Genomic DNA, 11702 nt, shown 5'->3' on the forward strand with positions numbered 1-11702 from the left:
ATCACGCATCTTGGGTATCCTCTTTTGTTAATACACATCTACCTCATTCTTTTTAACAGTTGCCTTGTAAAAACAACAACAACAAAAAACAAAACAGTTGCATTGTAATGAATTAAATAGATCAGATTTTCTCAGTCTTTTTTCCCATTGTCACAAGAAGCCGGGTTAGACATTTTTTTTCCATAATCATCCTCTCCATGAAATTTCAATACCACATATAAACTATGTATTTATGCATTCTTTATGCATTTTTATGTTTTATATATAAAAAATAAGGAGTTTTTTTGCCTTCCGCCCCAAGACCTGATTTTCACTTCCTTGGTTGTGATATTGTTCCTTTGAGGTTGCATGGCAGAGGTATTACAAAACTTAACTATTCCATTGTATATACTATTTTTGATATTCCATTGCTCTATTATCATACTTATCTTTATACACATATTTTGTTTCTATAGGATAAATTCCTAGAATTGAAAAGCTGTGTCAAAAGGTATTATTATTTAAAAATTTAGCAGATATTGCTAAAGATTGTATCAATTATAAACCAACCAATATATAATTGAGAATCAATGTGGCTTCAATTTTCATATTTAAGTCCTGAATCCATTTGGAATTTATTCTGGAATGATGAATAAAGTAAAGATCTGATTATTTTTCTCCCTCAAATCTGGCTCATTGTCCTTAAAATATTAAATATTTTATTGAGCTAAGCATCTCTTGGTTTATCATATACTAAATATGGCAAATATTTATGTTTATTAACTATGTACACTCAGGCTTTGGATTCTATTCCATAACTATTGATGTGTACTCTATTACCACCCTATATTTATTATTCTTGTTTTATAGTATGTTTCAGTATCTGAGTATATCCTCCTATTTTTCTCGGTATTTTAATGTTTTTATTCTTTCAGTGAACTCTGGAGTAACTCTACCTAGCTCCAGAATAGGCAAACAACAACAACAATGAAGAGCTATTAAAATACCATTGGGGGAATCCCTGGGTGGAGCAGCGGTTTGGCGCCTGACTTTGGCCCAGGGCACGATCCTGGAGACCCAGGATCGAATCCCACGTCGGGCTCCCGGTGCATGGAGCCTGCTTCTCCCTCTGCCGGTGTCTCTGCCTCTCTCTCTCTCTCTCTCTCTCTGTGTGACTATCATAAATAAATTAAAAAAAAAATACCACTGGGATTAAGATTGGGATTGTAGTAAATTTGTGGATTAATTTAGTGAGAACTGTGGAATATATTACACATACATTCTAGAGTAACAAATTTAGAATAAGCATACAGGGGCGTCTGGGTGCTCAGTTGGTTAAGCGTCTGCTTTTGGCTCAGGTCATGCGGAGATCCAGCCCTGCTTTGGGCTCCCTGCTCAGCGGGGAGCCAGCTTCTCCCTCTCCCTCTCCCTGCTGCTCTCCCTGCTTGTGCTCTTTCTCTGTCAAATAAATAAAATCTTTAAAAAATGAGGCATAGAAGAAACAGAAATAATGTTGACTTAATGAAGTATACCTGTATTAGGATGTTTTCAGTAGTAAATGAAAAAAGTCCAGATAAAACCCAAGTTTAAGCACAAAAGAAAGTTTATTGGCTCATTTAACTGAAAAGTCCAGTGGTAAAACTAGTCTCGAGGCATGTCTGGATCGCTGGGCTCAAACAATATCATCAGGATTTGGTTTCTATCTTCCATGTTGGCTTTTTTAGCTTTAATTTTAAACAAGCCTCCACGTGGTGGCAAAGGTAGCCTATCAGCTCCAAGTTCACCTGGCCTTTAGCACCTGCAATGTCAGAGAAAGATGGTCTTTTTTCTTATAGTACACGTGAAAGTATCAGTGATGATTGTCATTGGCCAGATCTGGGATCAAGCATAGGAGTGGGGGCTGGGTGGGGATTTGGGAATCAACCCCACACGAACTACACAAGTTATAGTTGGGGAGGAGTGGTTTCTTGAATGGATGTGGCGTAACAAAAAAATGAAGGAGTTTCATACTATAAAATACCTATTTACTTACAAAAAGGGGATTTTTAGGAAGCATTAAGAAATATTATGAAGCTAAAGTTCTATTACTATTTTTCAGTATATCAAAAGTTACTTTGGAGCCATAAAGATAAAAAGAAACTAGGTAAGTAGGGAAAATATTTTGAGAGATTAACTAATATATTCTTTGCTATTTTTTTAAAGATCTTATTTATTTATTCATGAGAAACACACACAGAGAGAGAGGCAGAGACATAGGCAGAGGGAGAAGCAGGCTCCATGCAGGAAGCCCAACGTGGGACACGATCCCAGGACCCCCGGGTCATGCCCTGAGCCAAAGGCAGACGCTCAACCACTGAGTTACCCAGGTGCCCCTACTGAGTAATCTTTGTTAGAATTAAAATGCCATGACTCTTCTCTCTTTTCTTGTACTTACTACTGTTTAGATCCTCTAAAATCTTGCTTTGTGAATTTATCCTTTTTTTTTGCAACCTAATCCTCTCCTCTTCTAGGTTTTCCCCCTGCTCCTAAGTAACTCCATTCCCTTCCTCCCTCAGCAAATCAAAAGTATCTTAATTCTAATAGTCTTTTACGCTCCTCTCCTTTTAGTAACTGGTCAACTATAAAGAAGTTGTTTAGTTGAAAGTCATCAATGATTTCGTTGTCACTAAATCCAACGGCTCTTTCTTGATGGCCTGCTGTCTCTATAGTATTTGACAATACCGATTGACGGCTTTCTCTTGAAACAGGGATTTTAAGTTCTATGTAACTCACTCTCCTGATGTTTTGCTTGGCTTTCTGATAACCTCTTCTGTTTACTTTGCTGGTTCTCCTTCCTTACCTTCTTTACATTTGAGTGATTCTCAAGGTTCTGGCTTCAAACTATTTCTCCATTCCCTATTTGGCAGTCGCAAACACTTCTCTACTTCTAGAAGAAAAGTATGCACCTTTAATGTACATGCTTCTGATCAGTTCCTCCCAACATCTGCATGATCCATCTTAACTATCCATTATCAAAGCCCCAGTGTAACTTCTTTTTAAAATACTTTTTCTCTTCTGAATCGCATGGTGCCTTTAAAAAAAATGGAAGTACTTTCAAACTTAATTATATATAAGTCATTTTCTAGCCTATCAGCTTCTTTGAGAACATTTTCTAAATTTTTTTTCTTTTTTTTTTAATTTTTATTTATTTATGATAGTCACAGAGAGAGAGAGAGAGGCAGAGACACAGGCAGAGGGAGAAGCAGGCTCCATGCACCGGGAGCCCGATGTGGGATTCGATCCCGGGTCTCCAGGATCGTGCCCCGGGCCAAAGGCAGGCGCCAAACCGCTGCGCCACCCAGGGATCCCTCAAACTTAATTATATATAAGTCATTTTCTAGCCTATCAGCTTCTTTGAGAACATTTTCTAATTCAACCCTGTACCTTGTATACTGTGAAGCACATGGTATATTTAGTATTTATTCAACATACATTAAGCACCTACCATGCGTTATGCTAGGTGCTGGCTAAGTGGTGAAAAACACATACCTGGTTTCTGCCCTCATAGAATTTATAGTCTTAAGAAATAACAAATACATATTGTGATATATGTTTAATGAAACTGAGAATGAATCTTACATCTTTAACTCCTGTTTTATCCTCTCTCCCCAAACTCCTGTCTTCTATTTCCTGCACCTTTTTGCCCTGATAAATCTCATAGATTTCTCAAACTCAACAGCTTAATTTGATTCATGTGCTGTGGACATCTATGACTGAGAAGTTTGTCCTGTATTCAAAAAACTCACAGCCAAGTACCTTCCCTCCAAACCTTCTACTGATTTTAGTATTTATCTTAATGTTACTGCCTCCCCCTCATTACCTAGGGGAAATCTAATATTTAGTTCTTTTCATTTAAACACTTATTATTTTTGTTTAGGCCCTTTTATCTATAGCAGAGGTTGAAAATTAGTGATCCATGAACTGTATCCAGCCAGCAGAGGTGTTTTGTTTCTTTTATATAATATTCCTAAAAATATGGTATTCTTGTTTCTTATGAAAATTCAGAAAACATGACAACATTGGGTCCTCACTCATGCAAGGATTGGCTGGAGTTTTAGATAGGACATCTTTTTTTTTTAATTTTTATTTATTTATTATAGTCACACAGAGAGAGAGAGAGAGGCAGAGACACAGGCAGAGGGAGAAGCAGGCTCCATGCACCGGGAGCCCGACGTGGGACTCGATCCCGGGTCTCCAGGATCGTGCCCTGGGCCAAAGGCAGGCACCAAACCGCTGCGCCACCCAGGGATCCCCCCCTTTTTTTTTTAATTTTTATTTATTTATGATAGTCACACACAGAGAGAGAGAGAGGCAGAGACACAGGCAGAGGGAGAAGCAGGCTCCATGCACCGGGATCCCGACGTGGGACTGATCCCGGGTCTCCAGGATCGTGCCCTGGGCCAAAGGCAGGCACCAAACCGCTGCGCCACCCAGGGATCCCCTAGATGGGACATCTAAGCTACCACTCTAATCTCTACCACTCCTCATTTTTCTTACATCAAATTCATTTACTCATTTATGAAACATTATGAAGGAAATGAGTTCGCATTCTCTGGCCTATGTAATCACAGGATGTTAGTATTAGAAGAGATATTAAGAGATCATCTTGTCTGACAGTCTCCTTTCTCCTCCTCTAAGAGATAAAAAAAATTGAAGTCCAAAGAACTTACATTACCTGACCAATTTTATATAGTTAATATGTAATAGGATTCTATTATTTGCCATTAGATCCCTTCCTCACCTGGCTGAGGTGAGCCCCTAATCTAGACCTAGTATCCCTCAAATTCTCCATCTAGGGCTCTCACATAGAATTTTCAGGTTCAAGGTCTCTGTGCTTATCTTTTCTTGCTTTATCTGGCCCTGAGAACTGAGTCTTTTATTGGGTGAACTATGCCCTAACTCTTAAAAATTAAAAAAATCTGTACCAAACTTCACGTTGCCTTGATTTATAGTTATTCATATTAGTTATTCTAGTACTCATCATGCTAATTATTTGTCTTACTAGGTTTTCATTATATATTGTAAACATGCTCTTATATATTATTCTTTCACAAAAGATGAGGGCAGAGACTTTGTCTGACATGTGTTTCTATTTCTCACAGTACTTAATGAGAGCTTGTAGTTAATAAATAGGAGAATAACCTTTCTTAGATGTTTTTTTTTAAAGATTTATTTTTATTTATTTGTGATAGACACACACACACAGAGAGGCAGAGACACAGGCAGAGGGAGAAGCAGGCTCCATGCACTGGGAGCCCGACGTGGGACTCGATCCCGGGACTCCAGGATCGCACCCTGGGCCAAAGGCAGGCGCGAAACCGCTGAGCCACCCAGAGATCCCAAATATTTCTAAATTCTATCAAAATAGAATAAACACAATAGTAATAGACAAATCTCATATTATTCCCTTATAAAGACCTTGGGAGCAATTTTTCTCAGGTTTCTATATCAAACTATATTTCTCTTAAGCAACTTAAAAAAATCTCTTACAGGGTATCCCTTGGTGGCTCGGCGGTTTGGCGCCTGGCCCAGGGCACGATCCTGGAGTCCCGGGATCGAGTCCCACGTTGGGCTCCCGGCATGGAGCCTGATTTTCCCTCCTCCTGTGTCTCTGCCTCTCCCTCTCTCTATCATAAATAAATAAATAAATCTAAAAAAAAATCTCTTACAGATCATGTGAAATTTTGAACAATGTTTTCCTTCTGTTTTAGTTGTGAGGAACATCAGAGACTAATTTGTGTGTACTCTTCTTGCAATTATGAAGGATCTGTCAGCATGATTTTTGGGGGTATTAACAAACGCTTGCCTTTGTTTGATTTTATTTTGTTTTCCAGTTACCTTTTGCCTGTTCTGATCACTTTCTCCTACTATGGTGTATATCTCTTTTTGAGCACAATCCTTTGTGAGACTGGTGGGACACTGATAAATATGCATCTATGAAATACATTAAAAAAAAAACAGTTCTTACAGCTTGTTAAAGCATCTAATTTCTTTTGATTTCCTACTTTACAGAGAGCCATCATCCATTTCAAGATTATCAGGAGAGTGCTTCCCCAACTTCCTCCCTCTTATAAAGCTATTCACATCTTTAAAAGAATGACTTTTATATGTCCTTATAAAATATACATTATGTATAATAGAGATAAGCAGAATATCTAAAAAGCAAAAAAAACCCATCATGTGGTAATAATCCATATTTCATACCCTACTTTTCTCTCGTAACAATGTATTTTACATATCTTTCTTTATCATTAAATAGTCTTTTAAATAATTTTTAATGGTTTAAAGCATCCCCCTGATTGTGTATCAGGGTAGTCAATCAGGTGGCAACTCCACATTCCCTTCCCATAAAATCTGAAGATCCTCTTACTGAAACTAATATAAGTGAATTTCTCTTATCTGAATCCATGTTATCCATGTCTCTAAGAAGTATGGGTATAATATATTTCACTCATCTTTCATTGGTGGACAAGCTGAAATGAACTCCACCCAGCTTAATACATGTGTGAGTTTTGATTACTTCCTAGAAGTATACTTGCTTAGTCAAAGTATGCACACATTTTAAGGATATATATATGGTTCTAAAATCCCTGGGGGAGGGGAGAGAAGTCCAGTTTCTATTCCCGCCTGCAGTGTCTCTTTAACTGATGCCCTGCCCAACACACATATTATTTGCTTTTTAATCTAGGTCAATTTAATAGGTATTCCATTTATATTCCATTTATATTACTATTCCATTTATATTCCATTTATATTACTACTAATGTGGCTAAGCATACCTATTATTGGCTCTATCTATCTATCTATCTATCTATCTATCTATCTATCATCTTTATTACTCTTGCCAACTTGTAATAGTCTTAAAATTACTAACACCCATAATCCATCTTGACATCCTCCTACCCAGTTCCACCTCCTAAGCTAATTTTATGTTCTTGATGTGTGGATCTTATCCTATCCTATTTCTTCAGGGAATCATCCAATCAGTTATTCTCTTTCTTGGCAGTATTTTTCAGCTCTGACTACTAATCTTTACGCTTGTATTAATAAATGTCACCGAATGTTCTCTTCTTCAAGAAAAACTCCAACTTTTTAAACTTGCCATTCTTCTCTGGCTACTGACCTTTCTCTGTTCCTTTCTGTCAAACTTCTTGAAAGAATTGTCTTCATGTGCTGCGTCCATTTCATCTCTGTCTCTTCAATTCACTACAGACTTACATTAAGATCCTCCAGGCCTATCCCGGAAATACAAATCCAAACCACAATGAGATCCCACCTCACACCAGTGAGAATGGGGAAAATTAACAAGGCAGGAAACTACAAATGTTGGAGAGGATGTGGAGAAAGGGGAACCCTCCTGCACTGTTGGTGGGAATGTGACCTGGTGCGGCCACTCTGCGTGGAGTGGAGTGCATGGAGGTTCCTCAAAGAGTTAAAAATAGACCTGCCCTACGACCCAGCAATTGCACTGCTGCGGATTTACCCCAAAGATACAGATGCAATGAAACGCCAGGGCACCTGCTCCCTGATGTTTCTAGTAGCAATGTCCACAATAGCCAAACTGTGGAAGGAGCCTCGGTGTCCATCGACAGATGAATGGATAAAGATGTGGTCTATTCCTCAGCCATTAGAAACGACAAATACCCACCATTTGCTTCGACGTGGATGGAACTGGAGGGTATTATGCTGAGTGAAGTAAGTCAGTCGGAGAAGGACAAACATTATATGTTCTCATTCATTTGGGGAATATGGGAATAGAAGGGAAGGGAGAAGAAATGTGTGGGAAATATCAGAAAGGGAGACAGAACAGGAGAGGCTCCTAACTCTGGGAAACGAACTAGGGGTGGTGGAAGGGGAGGAGGGCGGGGGGTGGGGGTGACTGGGTGACGGGCACTGAGGGGAGCACCTGACGGGGTGAGCACTGGGTGTTATGCTATATGTTGGCAAATCGAACTCCAATAATAATAAAAAAAAAGATCCTGCAGGCCTTCCTTGTTGCTAAGATTTTAACAGCAATTATATCCTATATATGATACATACATACATACACATACACATATGTGATATATATGATACAAAGCAGGATATAAAATGATCGTTCCCAAATAAACTCAACTGTGTAAAAAAATATATTTGTGCTGGGGAAAAAAGTGATAGATTATACATGAAAAATTTAAGTCCCTGCTAGGTAGTTGGGATGACTGGTGAGTTTTCTTTTTTCTTTTGTAATTTTCCTCAACTGTAAAAAAATGTACTTTGCTGTCAGAACACACTGCAATGTAATATTGCAATTGCCAACTTAGGTTTTCTAAAAGGCGGAAGAAGATCAGAGAAGCGGCAGGAGCCCCTGGGCCTCACTTACTTCCAGGGCAACGCGCAAGAGCCAGGTGGGCGCGACCCAGGACAGGTGTTCCCGCCGCGGGCACGACCGGATAACCTCCTGATAGGACAGTCTTCTCTTAGGCCCTCAGGCCCTTTTCGCTCACCCCAAAAACCTCCGAGCATCTCAGCCTCTGCCGCTTAACCGCTTCAAACTGCGGAAAACCGCCAATCGCTTCTAGTTGCCCCGGTAACAGCCAGCAACCCCCGCCCCGAGCCGCCCGGCTTCCGTAGGTCTTCCCAGAATGCCGCGCGCCGTCTCTCTTCCGCTTCCGGTGGGGAGGGCAGGCTCCTTCCGGAAGTAGAGTCCTGTCTGACGGCGGCCGGAGGGGCCTCTGAGCGCGGAGGGTGACGGCGGCTGGTTTGTTTTTCCCCGCGTTCAAAATGGCGGGAAAGCTGCGGAAAGGCTGTAAACTCACCGAATTCTTGTTGGCCTCGGTGGATGGATTAGACATTATTAAAGCGGAAAGACGCGCGGAAGGGGAGGTGGGCGGGGCCACGCGGTGAGGGGGTGGCGGGCGCTGCGGGGGCGCCTGCGAGATGACCCTGGGGCGTGTTGGCGGATCCAGCGCCCACCGCAGCAGAAGCCGAAAGATGGAAAGACCTTCGAGAGGATATGCAGCTTCGTGTGTTGCGAGATAAACAACTTCCAATAAAAAATAGATTGTGTTTTGCTTTAGAAAACGAAGAGAAAAACAAAAAAAAGAAAACGAAGAGAAGCCAAAAGAAAACGGGACACCCAAATCTGGTCCGCAGCGTGATCGCCGGGGTAGCCTTCCGGGCCCTTCCTGCCCCTTCCTGCGCTTGTGGATCTGAAATTTCACAGTGGAAATACTGGTCATGCTGTTCTTCTGGAGCTTAATTTTTATGAATATACTTAGTTTATTTATTTTTAAGATTTTATTTATTTATTCATGAGAGACCAGAGAGAGAGAGAGAGAGGCAGAGACACAGGCAGAGGGGGAAGCAGGCTCCGTGCTGGGAGCCCGACGTGGGGCTCGATCCTGGCACCCCGGGGTCACGCGGTCACGCCCTGGGCTGAAGGTGGCGCTAAGCCGCTGAGCCGCCCGGGCTGCCCTGCGCTTCTTTGCTTATTCCTGTAGCTGAATAATATTTCAGTAGTATTTCATGTGCTTACAGGCCCCATCTTCTCTATCTAGCCTTTCCTGAGTATTGCAGACTCATTTCAGTAACTTGTAATAGTATCGTTTTCTGTTTATGTTTTAGTTCCCTAACTAGACTGAAAGTTAGATGTGTGGTCCTGGATAAATTATTCAATATTGGCTGAGCCCACTTTTTTTTTTTTTAAATCAGCAAAATAGTGATAATAATAATTTTGCAGGGTCGTAGTGGAGATTAGAAATAATGTTTCCAAGGTGAGCTCAATAAAAAGTGGCTTATTAAAACTATTATAACATTATCAATCTGTACATAGGAGGTGTTTGTATGTCTAGGTTTCAAATGACGTATAATCTTAGCATGTCATCCAATTTGTTTATTTTTCATTTCTCCCCTTTTTTTCATTTCTCCCTTTTTTTAGTGCATTAGTTTTGCCCTTTTATGCTGTTCTTTTAACGGCTATCCTTGTGATTACAACATGTATCCTTGACTAAATAAATCTGCTACAAATTAGTACTTTTATCACTTCCCAGTCAATACAAAGTTCATGTTGCTGCAAATGGCAAGATTTCAGTCTTTTTTTATGACTGAAAAATACTCCATTGATTATTTATACCACAATTTCTTCATTCATTCATTGATGGACACCCAGATTGCTTCCATATCTTGGCTGTTATAAACAATAGTGCAGTGAATATGAGATGCACATTTCAAGTTAGTGCTTTTGTTTTCTTTGGATAAATTCCCAGAAGTGGAATTACTGGGTCATATGGTAGTTCTATTTTTAATTTTTTGAGTAATCTGTATTCTGTTTTTCATAGTGGGTTTACCAATTTACTTTCCCATCAAAAGTGCACAAGGGGTTTCTGTTCTCCATGTATTCACCAACACTTGTTAGCTCTCATCTTTTTGATAATAATAGCCATTCTAACAAGTGTGAGGTCATATTTCATTGTGGTTTTGATTTCCATTCAATCTAGATATTTATTAAGTACCCATGACATAAAGCACTGTTCATAATCTTCAAGGTCTCTTGAGCCTATATTATTTTTATATGTTTCTCACATGAATCATTTGTTACTCCTTAACCTCATCAGTTCTCTTATTGCTTCCTCAGTCTCTGCCATTATGCTTGGTCCCTCAGAGTAGGTGCTGAATAAACGTGTGAGCTAAACTGAGTAGTGGGAAAAAAGGGTCTGGGTGGCTCAGTCAGTTGACTCTGCTTTCGGCTCAGGTCATGATCTTAGGTTCCTGGGATCAAGCCCCATGTTGGGTCTCCTTTCCCCCTGCCCTTTCCCCTGCTTATGCTGTCTCTCTCAAATAAATAAATCATAAAAAAATTTTTAGTGGCAAAAGAGAAACACAAATTAGTTAAAACCTGGGTGGCTGTGATGAGAATGATAACAGATGTAAAATGCTTTGTACATTTGGAGATCAGGAGAGGATAATTTTTTTTAAAGATTTATTTATTCAAGAGAGAGGAGGAGGCAGGGACACAGGCAGAGGGAGAAGCAGGCTCCATGCAGGGAGCCGGATGTGGGACTCGATCCTGGGACCCAGGATCATGCCCTGAGCCAAAGGCGTCAGACGGTCGACCGCTGACCCAGGCGTCCCAGGAGAGAATAATTTTGATTAAGGTGTCTGCCAATGCCCTTTGGGGTAGGTAGACTTGATCAGGACCTGGATCATAAGGACTGAGGAAAGGGGCTTAAAGATGGTAGCGAGTTAAGGGTTGGAGTTAGAAGTAAACTGGTTGTACTTTGTTAGCAGAAAGTTACTTGGGGTGGCAAGAGAGTAGGATGGGCCAGCGGGCCCAGGGCAGGCAGGAAAAAAGTAGTTGGGTCTCACATTTGGAGTTTTTTTTTTTTTTTAATTTTTTAATTTATTTATGATAGTCACAGAGAGAGAGAGAGAGAGAGAGGCAGAGACATAGGCAGAGGGAGAAGCAGGCTCCATGCACCGGGAGCCCGACGTGGGATTCGATCCCGGGTCTCCAGGATCGCGGCCTGGGCCAAAGGCAGGTGCCAAACCGCTGCGCCACCCAGGGATCCCTGGAGGGTTTTGATATACCCAGTAATTATAATTGCAGCTTTCAAACGTTTCTGAAAAGTACTGCTGTTTCCACGGCTTGGGACGTCAGGAGATAGGTGGGGAGATGGCCATCGGCCTGCAGGTGGAAAAGGGGT

At 40.7% G+C, this 11702-nt stretch overlaps 1 protein-coding gene across 12 annotated transcripts; it reads right to left on the reverse strand.

Moving 5' to 3' along the window:
* Positions 1-1564: 1564 nt before the first annotated feature.
* On the reverse strand, positions 1565-9184 carry LOC144323295 (uncharacterized). 12 transcript variants are annotated; one of them, XR_013388703.1, is made up of 5 exons: positions 8381-8651; positions 7142-7253; positions 5857-5952; positions 2819-2905; positions 1565-1777 (listed from the first exon to the last, which is right to left on the reverse strand). XR_013388703.1 is itself a non-coding variant. In XM_077913603.1 (2 exons), exons 1-2 carry the CDS (start codon positions 8850-8852, stop codon positions 1760-1762), a joined length of 366 nt encoding a protein of 121 aa, XP_077769729.1. In that variant the 5' UTR covers positions 8853-8867; the 3' UTR covers positions 1565-1759. The 12 variants fall into 12 exon arrangements, 1 of the variants encoding a protein (XP_077769729.1); XR_013388710.1 differs by lacking the exon at positions 5857-5952 and having other exon boundaries at positions 8505-8674; XR_013388709.1 differs by lacking the exon at positions 2819-2905 and having other exon boundaries at positions 8505-8668.
* Between the last annotated feature and the right edge of the window lie 2518 nt (positions 9185-11702).

Source organism: Canis aureus, chromosome 11 (genome assembly GCF_053574225.1).
Source record: "Canis aureus isolate CA01 chromosome 11, VMU_Caureus_v.1.0, whole genome shotgun sequence".
NCBI lineage: Eukaryota > Metazoa > Chordata > Mammalia > Carnivora > Canidae > Canis > Canis aureus.